This window comes from Triticum urartu, chromosome 5 (genome assembly GCF_003073215.2).
Source record: "Triticum urartu cultivar G1812 chromosome 5, Tu2.1, whole genome shotgun sequence".
Lineage (NCBI taxonomy): Eukaryota > Viridiplantae > Streptophyta > Magnoliopsida > Poales > Poaceae > Triticum > Triticum urartu.
Genome location: NC_053026.1, coordinates 464,838,248 through 464,855,448, shown reverse-complemented (window position 1 = coordinate 464,855,448; position 17,201 = coordinate 464,838,248). Strand labels below are relative to the sequence as shown.

Here is a 17,201-nt window from a genome sequence, read left to right as displayed (position 1 = left end):
ATGCAAGCATCCTCATTGCTGTCGTGCACTTCTAGAGTGAGGTGAATCCAAGTGTGCCGGTGCAATCCATTCTTACACTTGAAGTAGTGGTCGAACTCCCGGATGGAATTCACAATCCTGAGGAAGGGCTTTCGGCTCATCCGATAACGACACTGAAATACTTTCTCGTTATGCAGTGGAGCGTCGGCGAAGTAGTCGGCGTAGAGAAAGCAATAGCCCTCCAGTCGATGCCTCTGCTTGCTCTTCTGGCGGCCCGGCGCCGAGCCACCTCCCCGCAGCTTTGCATTGCTCCCGATAGGCCGGCTAGAGCGTTGAGGACCATGAGGTGCTCTTCGTCTTGGCGTCAGCCTCGGCTTCCTCCTCTAGTAGCACCGCGAATGCCTCCTCGTCTTCCGAGTCCATCGCCGAGCAAACAAATCGTCGAACACCTGGCAGGCGTGGTAGGTGATACGTCCATTTTGCATCATGCTTTTATATCAATATTTATTGCTTTATGGGCTATTATTTCACATTATGTCACAATACTTATGGCTATTCTCTCTTATTTTACAAGGTTTACATAAGGGGGAAGAATGCCGGCAGCTGAAATTCTGGGCTGGAAAAGGAGCAAATATTAGAGACCTATTCTGCACAACTCCAAAAGTCCTGAAACTCCACGGAATACCTTATAATAAATAATTAAAAATCCTCGCCAAAGATGAAGACCAGAGGGCCCACACCCTTGCCACGAGGGTGGGCCCCCCCTTGGGTGCGCCCCTACCTCGTGGGCCCCCTGGTGGCTCTCCGATGACCATCTTCTCCTATATGAAGTCTTTCGTCGAGAAAAAAAAAAGAAGCAACCTTTCGGGACGAAACTCCGCCGCCACGAGGCGGAACCTTCGCGGATCCAATCTAGAGCTCCGGCAGAGCTGTTCTGCCGGGGAAACTTCCCTCCCAGAGGGGAAAATCATCGCCATCGTCATCACCAACGCTCCTCTCATCGGGAGAGGGCAATCTCCATCAACATCTTCATCAGCACCATCTCATCTCAAAACCCTAGTTCATCTCTTGTATCCAATTCTTGTCTCCAAGTCTGGGATTGGTGCTAGTAGGTTGCTACTAGTGTTAATTACTCCTTATAGTTGATGCTAGTTGGTTTAATTGGTGGAAGATCATATGTTCAGATCCTATATGCATATTAATACCCCTATGATTATGAACATGAATATGCTTTGTGAATAGTTACGTTTGTTCCTGAGGACATGGGAGAAGTCTTGCTATTAGTAGTCATGTGAATTTGGTATTCGTTCGATATTTTGATGAGATGTATGTTGTCTAGCCTCTAGTGGTGTTATGTGAACGTCGACTACATAACACTTCACCATTATTTGGGCCTAGAGGAAGGCATTGGGAAGTAATAAGTAGATGATGGGTTGCTAGAGTGACAGAAGCTTAAACCCTAGTTTATGCGTTGCTTCGTAAGGGGCTGATTTGGATCCATATGTTTCATGCTATGGTTAGGTTTACCTTAATACTTTTGTTGTAGTTGCGGATGCTTGCAATAGAGGTTAATCATAAGTGGGATGTTTGTTCAAGTAAGAACAGCACCCAAGCACCGGTCCACTCACATGTCAAATTATCAAAGTACCGAACGCGAATCATATGAACGTGATGAAAACTAGCTTGACGATATTCTCATGTGTCCTCGGGAGCGCTTTGTTGGGTAACGTAGCATAAATTCAAAATTTTCCTACGTGTCACCAAGATCTATCTATTGAGTCATCCAGCAACGAGGGAGGGGTGGATCTACATACCCTTGTAGATCGCGCGCGAAAGCGTTCAAGAGAACGGGGTTGATGGAGTCGTACTCGTCGTGATCCAAATCACCGATGATCCTAGCGCCGAACGGACGGCACCTCCGCGTTCAACACACGTACAGAGCAGCGACGTCTCCTCCTTCTTGATCCAGCAAGGGGGAAGGAGAGGTTGATGGAGATCCAGCAGCACGACGGCGTGGTGGTGGAAGTAGCGGGATTCCAACAGGGCTTCGCCAAGCGCTGTGGGAGGAGGGAGATGTGTCATGGGAGGGAGAGGGAGGCGCAAGGGCTTAGGTGTTGCTGCCCTCCCTTCCCCCCACTATATATAGGGCCAAGGGAGAGGGGGGCGCAGCCTTGGCCCTTCCTCCAAGGAAGGGTGCGGCCAGGGAGGAGTCCCTCCTCCCCAAGGCACCTCGGAGGTGCCTTCCCCCTCTAGGACTCTTCCTTTCCCTCATCCCTTGGCGCATGGGCCTCTTGGGGCTGGTGCCCTTGGCCCATATAGGCCAAGGCGCACCCCCTACAGCCCATGTGGCCCCCGGGGCAGGTGGCCCCACCCGGTGGACCCCGGGACCCTTCCGGTGGTCCCGGTACAATACCGGTGACCCCGAAACTTGTCCCGATGGCCGAAATAGCACTTCCTATATATAATTCTTTACCTCTGGACCATTCCGGAACTCCTCGTGACGTCCGGGATCTCATCCGGGACTCCGAACAACTTTCGGGTTACCGCATACTAATATCTCTATAACCCTAACGTCACCGAACCTTAAGTGTGTAGACCCTACGGGTTCGGGAGACATGCAGACATGACCGAGATGACTCTTCGGTCAATAACCAACAGCGGGATCTGGATACCCATGTTGGCTCCCACATGTTCCACGATGATCTCATCGGATGAACCACGATGTCAAGGACTTAATCAATCCCGTATACAATTCCCTTTGTCTAGCGGTATGATACTTGCCCGAGATTCGATCATCAGTATCCCGATACCTTGTTCAATCTCGTTACCGGCAAGTCTCTTTACTCGTTTCGTAACACATCATCCCGTGATCAACTACTTGATCACATTGTGCACATTGTGATGATGTCCTACCGAGTGGGCCCAGAGATACCTCTCCGTTTACACGGAGTGACAAATCCCAGTCTCGATTCGTGCCAACCCAACAGACAATTTCGGAGATACCTGTAATGTACCTTTATAGCCACCCAGTTACGTTGTGACGTTTGGCACACCCAAAGCACTCCTACGATATCCGGGAGTTGCACAATCTCATGGTCTAAGGAAATGATACTTGACATTAGAAAAGCTTTAGCATACGAACTACATGATCTTGTGCTAGGCTTAGGATTGGGTCTTGTCCATCACATCATTCTCCTAATGATGTGATCCCGTTATCAACGACATCCAATGTCCATGGTCAGGAAACCGTAACCATCTATTGATTAACGAGCTAGTCAACTAGAGACTTACTAGGGACATAGTGTTGTCTATGTATCCACACATGTATCTGAGTTTCCTATCAATACAATTCTAGCATGGATAATAAACGATTATCATGAACAAGGAAATATAATAATAAACAATTTATTATTGCCTCTAGGCATATTTCCAACACGCTTTACATCTTATAATAGTTTGTTCAGGCTTGTCCTTTGTTACAAAAAGGATTGGGCCACCTTGCTGCACCTTATTTACTTTTGTTACTTGTTGCTCGTTACAAATTATCTTATCACAAAACTATATGTTACCACTTATTTCAGTACTTGCAGAGAATACCTTGCTGGAAACCGCTTATCATTTCCTTCTGCTCCTTGTTGGGTTCGACACTCTTACTTATCGAAAGGACTATGATAGATCCCCTATACTTGTGGGTCATCAGTAGGCGCGCAGCTGCCGATATCCTCGCCTGCATGGCAGGAGCGCCGAAAAGCTCGCCCATGAGCGGGATGGAGGATGTCGTGGTGAACCCTCTCTTTCCGGCGGGGAAATGGCCTTTCTAGCGGCGGTTGGCAGGTGGGTGGCGCCAGGATCGGCACGACAGCGGAAGGGGTAGTGTGCGCAGGGGGCGAATCTAGATGTGGAAAATTCGTTTTTGGCCTGACAGTGGTGGCCCATGCACCGCTTTTTCTTCTACCAGAGCCCCCAAGCGTCCCCAAGTGCGCTGGGTTCGGCCTGGGATCACCGGGGCAAAAAAAATAGGCCGAACCGACGAATTCGGCGTCCTGGGGGCCAACTGGTTTTTTTCTGGTGCCGGCAGAAAAAATCTCGTCCTGGAGGGGTTGTTGGGGGTGCGAATGGAGATGCTACTCCCTCTGTTCCAAAACAGATGACTCAACTTTGTACTAACTTTACAAACTTGGGTCATCTATTTTGGAATGGAGGGAGTACTTGACAGACGCATATCGCCTCCTTCGCGGGCACAATTGAAGTTTTGCCGGACAAGCTACTCCCTAAGCTACATGCCGACAACAAAACAAAACATGATACATCATGACAAGATTATTTCTAACACAGTCAATCGTTGGATTAACTTTAACTGATACTTGGTGGTTTCCTCGCGTGTTGGGGTGAAAATTTAATGATTCATTTCAGAAGTATTATGTATGAAGAAAATGATCCAAATCAAGAGGTACTATGTGTAAACAAAGAGTATGCATGGGGTTGCAAAATGTTGTTAGCAGATGTTGACATGGTACATTTAGCGAGGTGAAAAGCCACATATTAAGATAATTAGACTTAGTACGGATCAACTATTTAAAAATCAAGATTTGCTTGCACTGCATGGTGTGGGGTATAGCTTTACACACGCATGCTGGCTAATATTCTACACGTACATCCAAGGTTTTTAGTTTCGGAAACAAAATAATCCTCATCGAAATATGCAAAATTTCAGAAATTATTTCAAAATTTGAGATTTTAAATTTCACTTAATCTTAATAAATCCTAATCAAATTGATATTTATTTTGAATCTTTCTCGAAATTTCAGGTTTAAAAATATTTTGGATCCGACTGAAATATGCGAAATTCAAAAATTTCACCGAAATTTTGTTGAAATTTTTGACCCTGCGTACATCTGCTATTTTGAATGCCAAGTGTACATCTGTAACATGCACGCAAGGTACCTGGCAGTATATGTATGAGTACCCGCGTACTGGCCGGCCAGCACGTGTACATATCCAAATACCCATATAACCAGCTAAAATTAAACAAAACAGGTGAACCACAGAGATATAAGCACATGGAGGTGTCTTGTTTAGGCGGCATCGAAATTTCCATGAAGGTCCACGTATAGCCAGTCAGGAATGTGAGATGACACAGTACGCTTCTATATTTTCCTTAGTTTTGCAAGATACGATTGAGCGAGATATTCTAGCTAGCGCACAAGGTAAAGATTTGTTAAATTGTTCCCGATCCTCTCGGCTAAATAACGTGTACGCGTTGGGATAAGATTAATCGTCTTTTGTTTGCAGGACGACGATCAGGGGGCTCACCGTCACGCAGCCTGCCATTCACTTCGTCGCGCCGGCCAGACGCCGTTGAAGACGAGGATGCGGTGCTCACCGCCACGCTGCCGTCTGCCATCCACGTCGTCAAGCCGACACCATGAAGGTCGACGAGGAACTCACTGCTATGACCCCGCCTACCTTGTATATTGTCAAGCCGTCGCCATAGAGGGTGATGGCACGGAGCACATCATCACAGAGCCCACCATTTACTTCGTCGCGCCGGACGGATGCCGCTAGAGACGAAAACTCGAAGCTCGCTGTCACGCCCATTGTCCACTTCATCAAGCGGCGCCGTGGTGAACGGGGACGTAGATCTCATCGCCATGACGCCACCTGCTCTCTACGTCCTCAAGCTAGCACCATGGAGGACTAAGACGTCGAGCTCACCGCGTCTTCAAACCGGCACTACGATGTCACCAGCCGTATGTCTCGTCAGCTTGGCACTGCTGAAGACCACAGCGTGAAACTCACTGTTAACCCTTCTTTGCTCCGGATGCCACTATAGGTGAGGTCGACACCGAACCACTGCCCGATGCAGCCCACCATCTAACACGGCGACCGCACTCCATCATCATCACCCGGAGAGATGACACCGTCAGGCTGTCACGATGTGTTGGTGTCTACCTAGCTCTCCCTCGTCTACCTGAACCCCCTCTCTCTCTGTAATCTCCCTCCCTGCGTAGCTCTGATCAAACGAAGGAGGAAGAACACGGTGGTTTCCGATGCGCATACCCCTGCTACTCGAACAGTCTTTTCCTGAGCACAAACTCAACACCACAGCGATTACAATGATCATCACAGGGCTTTTATACCTGGGCCTGCGCTGGGCACGACCCGCACACTCCCTACCCAGCCGACGCCCCGATCGGCCCGCTCCGCCCGTGGCCACCACGCGCAAAGACGCGCACGGCTTGCAGCGAGCCCGCACGATCACGCTTACCCTTTCCGTGATCCACTAACCACCTGGACCTCGGCAATGCTACATCTACGTAAGGTAACGTATGTGTTTTACGTAATATGTGACGTGGACAATCAGGATTGAATTAAGGAGGGATTTGGGGGGGGGGGGGGGGGGGGGGGGGGGGGGGGGGGGGGGGGGGGGGGGTTATTGTTAGGAAGGTTACGTTATTCGTAGATAGAGCATTATCGCCTGGACCTAGTCCTACTCCCGCCCGATAGATGCGCACGCACACGCACACCCCGAGCTACTACACGCACGCACACACGCAACCCAGACCTGCCCCGTATATAGGTCGGATACAGGTTAAACTATGGCCAAACAATGGCCAGACACTCACACACACACGCAATGCACTCGGCGCGTCCAGCGCACACACACGCGCTCCCGACGTGGTCGCCGTGGCTTATTGCCAACACACTCCCCCTAAGCCACGACGTCGCCGCACGGCCTGCCGATGGGAGTCCTGACTCGTCGTCACCGTCTCTGCGCCATGGATGCCTCTGGTGCGCCTCTGGGACGAGCCACCGCTCGCTGCCGCAATAGCAGCCCGCAGTCCCGTCTGTCGCCGCGTCGCAACTCCGTGCCACGCGCCACTGCACCTCCACGGTCGTCGCGTCGAGCCGCCACGGCCTCTGCGCCACCACGCAGGTCCTCCGTGACCACCGCTGCTCGTCTTGCTACGCACCGCAGCCGATGCCTTCATGTCCGGCGCGCTCATCGCGCGCGCCGTGGACACCGCCGCACACCACGGTCGCCCCGAACCTGGTCGCTCTGATGCCAATTGTTGGTGTCTATCATAGCTCTCCCTCGTCTACCTGAACCCTCTCTCTCTCTCTCTCTGTACTCTCGCTCCCTGCGTAGTTCTGATCAGAGGAAGAAGAAGGAGGAAGAACACGATGGACACGGTGGTTTCCGGCGCGCATACGCCTGCTACTCGAACAACCTTTTCCTGAGCACAAACTCGACACCACAGTGATTACAATGATCATCACATGGCTTTTATACCTGGGCCTGCACTGGGCACGGCCCGCATGCTCCCTACCCAGCCGGCGCCTCGATCGGCCTGCTCCGCCCGCGGCCACCACGTGCACAGACATGCACGGCTCGCGGAGAGCCCGCACGATCACGCCCACCCCTTCCGTGATCCACTAACCACCTGGAGCTAGTCCTACTCCTGCTCGATGGATGCGCACGCACACGCACACCCCGAGCTACTACATGCACGCACGCACGCAACCCTTACCTGCCCCATACATAGGTCAGATACATGCCAGACTATGGCTAGACACTCACACACGCACGCACGCAACGCACCCGGAGCGTCCAGCGCACACACACGCGCTCCCGACGTGGTCGCCGTGGCTTATTGCCAACACAATGAAGTCCATGTTCCGCTCGCCCAAAGATGACGACGTGGCGCCGCTCACGTCCGGCTTAATAGAAGCCGAAGTCAATGAAGTTGAAGAACAAGGGGAGAGGATTTTTGACATGCAGGTGCGGGGGACTGAGCCCCTCGCATGTGCTTTCTCTTTCTACTTCCGATTTTTAATCTTTCATATCTTTTGAATAAAGGTTTTAAATTAAGTTTTGTTTTCATATTCATGTTTCTCATGACTAGGACTTTCGAATCTTCATTTCAAATACGATTTGATGAGTTTTTAAAAAAATGTTAAGTTTTAACTTTCGAAAGCGACAGACAAAAATACAACTTTAGTATGTGTGACTGACAAACAAAATCGCTTAAAGTTTCAGCTCTGAACTTGGTAACAGCGACCAGGAAAATTGCAGGTTTCAGATGCAAAATTTTAGGGATCCAACTACTTTACAACACCCGTACCCAACACGTAGGCGACATCATCAACACACGTTGCTATGGTAACATTGATGACATTGCCAAGGACGCTTTCTACTGTCTACTTCGCCACCGACATGAAGTTTGACGAGGGCAAGGTGTTGCCCAGGACGCCATCAACCGAAAGTACATCTCAGGTCAGCGGCACACAATCGTCTGCGCATGGGAAAACGACGCCACATGGAGGTACTCGTCTCCTGCTCAAGAAGGACAACGCCCTACCATGACGCCACCCGCATCCCGTTCGCCGGAGGTCGTGGTCGAGGAAGTCAACGTGACTCGAAGACGAGGTGCGATGGAGGGACAAGACGACGTGGTTTCATGGAAACCACTTCTCCATGGGCCTGGGGGCGGCGGCCTTATCTTGGGGGACTGCCGTAGGCTCAGCATCCGGCCGAGACGAGGTACCAACCACACCGGCCATGTGAAAGGAAACTTGGAAAAGAAGCATACGAAAGGAAGATCTATAGAAAATAATTTGGCATGTGGATTGTGGAGTTAGCACTACAAAAATGTTGGGAGTGGAAATTAATGCTAAAGAGGCAGGAAAAGCTAGCAACGGAATTTGAGATGGAGAAAGCAAGGTTTTTAGTTTCGGGAACAAAATAATTTTGGACCTCATCAAAATATGTGAAATTTCAGAATTCACATATTTCTGAAATTAGTTTGGATTTTAAGGTTTCAAATTTCACTTAATCTTAATGAATCCCAATCAAATTTAAATTTATTTTGAATCCTTCTCGAAAAATTTCAGGGCTAAGAATATTTCGGACCCGACTGAAATATGCGAAATTTCAAAATTTTCACTTAAATTTCGTTGAAATTTTTAACCATGGGAGAAAGTATTCCATTTAGGCGACAAAAGATAGTGTCCCAAGATGTAGATTGGCTCTGTATGATCCCAAATTTCTTGTATCTCTTTTAATTAGGTGGTAGCAGCTGATGACTAGTTAGCCGGAATGTCTCCTTTTCACTTGACTAAGAATGAGCAGTGTTCGCGTGCGAGGTAGTAGGGAGCGAACGCTCACTGTGTGATTTGTGAGGGGCGATATACAAGTATCAAGATTGGTGCCGCCACATCCGACGGCCAGAAGATGCGCTCGCTTCAAATGCTATAGAAATGACGCCAGTTCTATAGCATTTGGGAAAATAAAGGACAAAAACAGGTCATTGTGTGCTAAGTACCAACTCCTACTCGTATTGATTTCTACAAAAATTTCCATCATGTGGACACTCGGGAAAAAAAGGACAAGACCTAGGCCAAGGTACATCCATGTGGAAGCTTGACCCTAGCTAGAATCCATTCTTCAGCCGTTGCCGGAACCTCTTGATGAACATATCGGCAGCCTGGTCAATCTCTTCCATTGAACTCCAACCCCTCAGCCTCTCTCTTGCTCCTGATCATATCCAGGACCAACAGCTCATCATCGTCGTCTTGATCGCACACATCCAGTGGCACATCCGCATCATCATCATCACCACTGTAACAGCAGTTGACATGATCGTCGTTGAAGAGGGGATGTAGTGACCAGTCAGCTTGGCAGCCACCATGACCATCATCTTGAGCCAACATCTCCAACTGATGAGACTGATTGGCTGCAAAGTCACCGCCCTGGACGATGACTAGTCTCTTCTCGATTGTGCCGTGCGCAAAAGCCTTGCGATAGTCCACTCTCTGCCGGTCGGCCAGAGTAAGTGCGTGGATCTTCTTAGAGACCATGGGGCCCGAGATCATCCAGCGGCGCTGAAGCGAGGTCAGGATGAGGAGCCTGGCGGTCTTGCTCTTGCACACCGCCGCCGCCTTCTTCAAGATCTCCGTAGTCTTCCCGATCTTCATCTTTGTTGCTGAGAGCTCGCTGATCAGGTGCTTATGAAGGGCAGCAAGCAAGTTGTGGATGCCTCAGGCTTGAAAAAAGAAAGAAATGGTGTAGGTTACTGGGATCCAGAGACGAGAGAAACGACTCATGGGCTTTGTTCTGATGCTCCAATGGTGTATTTGTAGTCGGAAGCTAGCTGGAGGATGCAACTAGCCGTGTAATTAACTAACTTTGCTCATGTCACCATCAAACTTTTTGGTACCTCGCGTGATAAAGCATGTGAAAGCAGCTAGCATATTTTGGCGAAAAGAATTTGACATATGGGGTGAGCACTATAAGAATGTTGACAGTGGAACTATGCAAGGAACTTATGGCCAAGTATATATATTCAATTTAAATGAGGTCACAAAGGCCATTTGTCCCAGGGCTAGGATTCGCTCTTTTGGGTTGAGGTCCCAAATTGCCTTTAATCAAGTTGTAAAGCTCATGAGATGGCTTAACAAAAATGTTTTGCCCAAAGCAACGAGACCGGGCAGCTTTCCTCGGCGAACTCCGGCCCACCATGGATTCATGCCCAAAATTCCAAAAGTCGCAGCTAGTACGTCTCTGTTTTTCTTCTTCTTTCCTCCGCTGCTTTGTGTTCCTGTATGTGAGATCTGTGTAGCTTTGCATCTCCTCCATGCTCTTTGCTTCTCGCTCATCAACCCGTACAAAGTAGTAGAAGCGATCTCCCCAATAAATCGGAGCTTCCATTTTTTTTTCATGCAGTAGAACTCAAAAGTCGCAACACCATCATGAAGTTGAAGACCTTGATGTAACTTTTATTAAGTTTAGGGTGCTATGTACTTCAGATGAACCTTCATATTAGATCTGTAACCTTTTAAAAAAATTGAGTTTTTTTAGAAACATGCATATACGGAGTTGGTGCTCCGTTGAGAGCGTTGAGCTGCGGGTATATACTTTTGTGCACCTTTGAGTGCTTAGAATGGTGATGGTTGGCAGGGGTGATGTCTTTGGTCCACTGTGAAATTGCTTAGGTAATTTTGTTTTGGAGTTTGGAAAGAAATGAACCGTTTAGCTCTATCCAAAATGAATGTTTTTGCACACCCTAACGGATTTTGCTTATAATATTCATATCTAGCTCCTCATTAAATTCAAAGTCCTTGGGTCGTAGGTGTGCCTACACACACCGAATAATGTTTCGTATATGGTACCCTGGCTCCACCCCTGCTTGCCGTCAGATTTCTGTTTGAGATACACGCCGGAAATCTTTGTTCCTAGTCACATATACAAGCATATAGTAATCTCAGAGAGGGAAGCAGCTGCAAAGTGGTCATAGTAAGAAGCACGTTATTACAATAGTCCGTTGACAGGAGGCCCAACGAGAAATATGTACAACGGGTCCTAACATTGGTCAGGGGAGAACACATCTAGTGCACCAGATGCACCCGTTTGCCTCTCCAGCCATTGCATCGAGAAGAGATGGCAATTATTTCTTGGCCACTACTCCTAGATATCTGTCAAAACTTTTAACTTGAGGACGCCTACAAAAATCTCCTATCCTGGGAATGCCCACATGTTTATGCGCCCATTCGTCCCAACCTCTATCTTTTTTTTTTTGGAAAGGGGTGATTTCCCGGCCTCTGCATCAGAGAGATGCATACGGCCTGGATCTCACTCTATCTATGGGCGTACGGCCTGGATCTCACTCTTCCACCCACTACTAGTGTCACTTTGTTAGCGGTAGCATTCGTAGGATGTACACATGGAATGAAACCTCATGAAAAGCTCTTGTTCATCTGCTCACGGAACCTTCTGATGAACATTTCGGCAGCCTGGTCGATATCGTCGTCCATGTTGAACGCCAGCTCCTCAGCCTCCTGGTTGCTCCTCATCGCATCCATCACTGAGGCCTCAACTCCATCATCATCCTTGTACTCATCATTGTAATAACAATTGTCATCATCGCTGAAGATGGGGTGCAGTGTCCAGTTAGGACAGCCACCAACGCCATCCTCTTGATCAAATAGTGCTAAATGGTGACACAGATCATCAACCATCCCATGGCATGTCTGCCTCTCGACCTTGCGGACCAAAGTCTTGTGGTAGTCCATCTTGGCACCCTTCTCCTGACTGGCCACAATGAGGGTGTGGATCCTGTGAGAGATGGCACCGATCGCGGCCATACTACGTGGGGGGAGAGGCGAGGACGAGGAGCCTAGCCATGACAATGTCGGTCTTGCCCTTGCACATAGCGGCCGCCTTCTTCACGAGAACTGGCCCTTGCCAACCTTCATCTTCGTTTCTGAGAGGTGGCTAAGCTAGCAGCTGCTTGTCAATGGCAACAACTGAGGAGCTAGACTGCCTCAGGTTTGGCAAGCTGGTATGAGAGTGATGGCCTTGTTGAAGCTCTCTAAACGTGCTTTATAGCCATGAAACCGAGAGCAGCGCAACAAACCGTACCGTTTAATTTGCTAATATCAGGATGAAACTTTTAGTTCTCCGAAGTGTGTTAAACGAAAATATCATTTGGAAAACAAATTGAGCACATGCATGTGGAGTGATGAGCACTATAAGAACGTTGAGAGTGGGAGCGATTAATTAAAGAAGAAACGGAAAGCTATAGCAATGCATGTTATATGCGCGAGGAGTGATATGGAGAAAGTATTCCAAATAGGCCATAAAGGACACAGTGGGATCCCATTGTCTCCCCTAAACTATCAAGAACTGGGTGATCCTGTCCTCAGATGGGGCGGCAGAAAGGCTGGAGGCCTTCATCACACACCTTGCGACCGATCTGAGGCAGCCGCTGATGATCAGTGGCCGAGCATGAAGCTTGCCGAAACCCCGCTGGTGACTCCATGGGACAAGCTGAAGATCTCGGACGACGCAGTGGGCTTCTCGTCCCCCTCCAAGAAGCGTTCGGAGGCGACATCGATGCAGAGTCCAACCTCGACGCTGGTGGCTGCCTGGTCCCCTCAAGCGGTGGCTGCGCCGCCGCCAAAAGCGCGCAAGGCATCCCAGGAGCTGATCTGCACTTGATACTGCGTAGTGACTGTGATCCGGTTGCATCAACTCTGTAATGCTTAAGTCATTTGCTTTTCTTTTTTCTGAACTGCTCCTCTCAGTGAGCTACTGTAATAACTGAATTTGGTTTCATTGTTATAAATGGAACCGGGGAGGGGCTCCCTGTTCTTCTAAAAATACTATATGTGTGCGTTATTAGGCCAAAGGACACGGTCGCTTAATTTACTTTGGCGGTCTCCATTACAGCCTGATGAATCAATCATCGTGCGCCCACCCGGCCCCTTGCCTTTTGCGCCGCTTTGCCAAGACTGTCACTCAAACCATATTGAAGTTAGAGTGGTCTGGGAGAGCACGTGCTCCTTGTGCGCTTCACTATGGCGACAACAACAGCCGCATCAACAACGGGAACACACTGTGCTTTCCAATATTTGTAGCCTGTGGACAGGACACAACAACTGGTGGTGTACAACTCCTTTCTCAAAAGAAGAATAAATTGGTGCAGAGCTAACCCCGTCATTAGCAGGAAACAAGAGTTGGGGCCCTCTCTGGTTTGGAGCAAAGACATCTGAGCTACTAGTAGCTAGCTAGTCTCAGTTTTAGAGGAATCAAAAGTGGTGCTCGTCCCTTTGACTTGAAGTGTTCACTGTTATATTTGGAAAAAAAAATCTATTTTACTATCCTGAATAAAATGGATGGTTCACTTTATCCCCTGATCTATTTTTGGCTTCTTTTACCCCCCTCCCTCCCCCAAAACAAAACCAAACCGGACAAAACACCCCTCCCCCTCGGCTGGTTTTTCTCCACCCGCTGCTGATGTGGCACTAGTCAATGGCGGTTTTGACCTGGGTGGGGCCCCCTTATCAGGTCTCTCTCTCTCTCGCGCGTGCGCGCGCGCCCGAGGCCTTCGTCACAGCATCGCCGTCATGGCCGACCTCGTCCTCGTGCCCACCGCGCTCCCTGGCGCCTAGACCACACGTCCATCTTCTCTGTCGTCGTCCACTACTTCGCCTGCGTCACCGGATCGAAGCCAAGGAGCGCCAACGCCATCGCCCATGTCGTCTTCTTCCTCAGACCACCGCCAGCAATACTCTTTGATTTCGGTCAGCCTAATGCTCCTAAGCTTTCACCGGGCCTACGTGTGCCTCCACGGTGAGCTCACGCGCGAAACCCCTTTTCTCCCCGCTTCAATATGTCACTCCATCGCTCGCTGCCATCGGAGGCGAAGCTCGTCGTCACCGTTCGCTTCGCCGGCGCGCTCACAGCTGCTGCCGCTCATGTCCGAGCACACCTCTGTGCTCAGCACCTCCGCAGCCGCCTGTATAAGCCCTCAGCACGTCCAACCGTGCCTCTAGTTTCGAATTCACTGTTTAGCCGTCGTCCCCGTGGTTCGGCCGCCATGGCTGAACCGCTGGAGCTCCGCTCCCGAGCGTGCTTGCCCGCTCCCTCCGTAGCCTTAACCGCCCAGCGGGGGCGCCGGCTCCTGCCCAGACCGCCCGTCGCCCGCGCTTCTGCCTCTCCCCAGCCGCACACGCCCGCCCGTGCAGCCCCTGCCCGCTGCCGTAGCTGTTGCTCGCCTGCCACTGCTGCTGCGTCCCAGCTCTACTCACCGTTGTCGCTGCGCCCGGTCACGCCCAACCGCTGGCTACCGCACCCCCACGCCGCCTCTAGCTCTGGTCGAGCCCGCCAGTGCCCTCTCTGTGCAGGCGTGCACAGCCAGAGAGGCCGGCTGGCTCTCTACCAGTGGAGCCTGGCCCCAACTTAACTTGGGAGCCTAATCCCCCTTCAGTACTAACCCACCCACCACTAGTCTAGTCTATGACAGTGGGGCCCCACAAATTTTAGACTGAGTTAAATAATCTATTAACTAGAGAGAGAGAGAGGGAGAGAGAGAGAGAGAGAGAGAAACCTGACAAGGGGGCCCCACCCAGGTCGAAACCGCCGTTGACTAGTGCCACATCAGTAGCGGGTGGAGAAAAACCAGCCGGGGGGGGGGGTGTTTTGTCAGGTTTGGGTTTGTTCGGGGGGTAAAACAAGTTGAAAAATAGATCAGGGGGTAAAATGAACCACCCACTTTATTCAGGGTAGTAAAATGAACTTTTTTCTTATATTTGCATGTGAGCTACTTTTTTACTACTTCCCTAGTTATACTGGATGACACCCCGCGCGTTGCTGTGGGATTTTGTAGATGAAATTTGATGCACAGAGACATGTCCAAAATGATTATATATATATATTTATTTATATACTACATCAGGACGAATGACCGTTTCCATCAATTGTACTATCCCCTTCGGCGTACCATTAATTTCATTCATGATCAACGTCTACCCATCAAAACAGACCTTGTACTTTCAGTTGGAATGGCTGTGGCACAAACACTATTGTTTCCCTACCTTGAATCTCAAAGAAAACAAAGAAATGCTGAGCTTGTGCACTGACTTGAAACAAATAGTACAGTTGTATAAATTTTCTTCGTCCAGTAGTCTCATGGCAGCATTACAAACTATCAGTTATTATCCAATGTCGTACACGATACACAGAATTAAACTCTTAAAAAACATATATATTACAAAATTAGATAAATTAAAGACAGACAATCCAAGCTTGTTTTTGAAGGGAACAAAAGCAGTCCAATTTTACCACTCTTTTCCACATCTGCCTCCTTCAGAACAACTCTAGGTCTCTCACTGGATCCTCCATCGACTGCTTTCAGTAACCATATTGGAACATCAGATGCTGATCAGACATGCCAGAACTATCTTTAGTTTCCAATAGGAGCATAATCAAAAGTCATTGAGCAGAGATACTAATACTCTCTGGACCAGTGGGTGCAGCTAACATTTTGAAGGCTGAACATGTAAAGATCTCTCCCCTCTGAAAAGAACATATATATTTTCCCATTCTAATTAACTCAAACTAAGACATATTTCATAAAATCCTAGAGAATAGGAAACATGCTTAACAAAGTATCTAAACTAAATTCTCTGATCACAGAAGCTAGTAAGAGGGCTTCAAAGTTCAGAATAGCGCACCTGTTGAAGCTAATCAAAAATAAATAGACTTGGCGTTTCAAAAGCCAAGTATGTAAAATCCTTGCATCATTATATCTCACAATTAAACATCTAAATGTTTAACCATCAACAGTGGGAAGCAAAAAGGGAAATAGAGTTGCATCTTCAGATATACATGATTAGTTGATTTTCGAAGAACATAGCATGTCAAGAAAAATAATTCTAAAGCACATGTTCACAATGTTTGTCTGCTAAAGAATACATGCATATTAATTAAAAATCAGGAAAGACAGTTTGTACTTGATACATCTGCATACCTGGCACTTATGGTCTAATACACTATTTGCAATGACATGTAGTACGCGCAGGGTCGAGCAAAATCACAGGTATAGAGGTTGAAAACGTACATGCTGCAAAAAGAGTCCGAGCTGGTGTGTAGGATAGAACACTTTCACGTCATACAATAGCTGCACATTCCATTGTACCGGCAACGATCATGATACCATATGATGTGTGCTTCCACGTGCACTACTTCCACGCAAACACCAAAACTACAAATTTTCCTAAAACTGCAATGCAATTTTAAACAATACAGAGACTGGCCAACTCGCTTCCAAAAAGCTCCCCGATTTCAGCCTTCGTTGGCCGTTCAACCAGGGTCAACACGGTCTTTTTTTCGCTGCTGGTCGTTGGATCTGGCTAGAAAATGTATGTTGCCGTTCTGACCGTGCGGTGAAGCGTAGACGCGGGATGACCTATGGGCTCGGGCAAAAGCGGATTGGCTGGGTCAAAATTTTTTGGGTGCGCGAGCGCCTTTCCTGCCGTACCGCGTGCGCATATCGTGGGCACTGCCGAGTCTTTGGTTCGCTCGCCCCTCTGGATTCACCTGTTGGTGCGGCTGCAAGTAGACCTGCCTGTTTTTTAATCCCACACGTCGGTCTAATGATTGTGACTTTTTCACGTGCACATTGCCTACTGCGTCGCGTCTCATCCCGGGTCAAACGCGCCTGGGGCCCGCTCCTCGCGCTGCCCGCGTCATGTGTTACGGGGAGCAGTTGCCCAAGGATAGGCCGATGCGTATGTACCCAGCATATGCACCCACGTCTGTTCTATAGCGATGACGGGTGGGCCGGCGCTGCTCCTGGTCCCGTTCATCGGTGGCACTGGCTGCGTGCGCGTCTCGTCGCCGTTGGGATTCACCAATCCCATCCGCGCCCATCCTCCGA

The 17,201-nt window shown here is 49.1% G+C and overlaps 2 protein-coding genes and 1 pseudogene across 2 annotated transcripts in view; all 3 read right to left on the bottom strand.

Annotated features, from left to right (window-relative positions):
* LOC125507152 overlaps positions 1–5,577 on the bottom strand; it is a 46,470-nt gene extending 40,893 nt beyond the window's left edge. Inside the window, exon 1 of the mRNA XM_048671827.1 lies at positions 5,446–5,577. Coding sequence (XP_048527784.1) covers positions 5,446–5,577 — 132 coding nt within the window. The remainder of the gene's footprint in view (positions 1–5,445) is intronic.
* Positions 5,578–9,233: 3,656 nt separating this feature from the next.
* Positions 9,234–10,087, bottom strand: LOC125556301. The gene has a single exon (XM_048719061.1). It carries the CDS (start codon positions 9,955–9,957, stop codon positions 9,472–9,474), a length of 486 nt encoding a protein of 161 aa, XP_048575018.1. The 5' UTR covers positions 9,958–10,087; the 3' UTR covers positions 9,234–9,471.
* A 1,173-nt stretch (positions 10,088–11,260) lies between these two features.
* On the bottom strand, positions 11,261–13,205 carry LOC125507151 (annotated as a pseudogene).
* Positions 13,206–17,201: the final 3,996 nt, after the last annotated feature.

Coding starts and splice junctions, on each gene's coding strand:
- LOC125556301 (XM_048719061.1), bottom strand. CDS start 9,957: ATGAAGATCGGGAAGACTACGGAGATCTTGAAGAAGGCGGCGGCGGTG.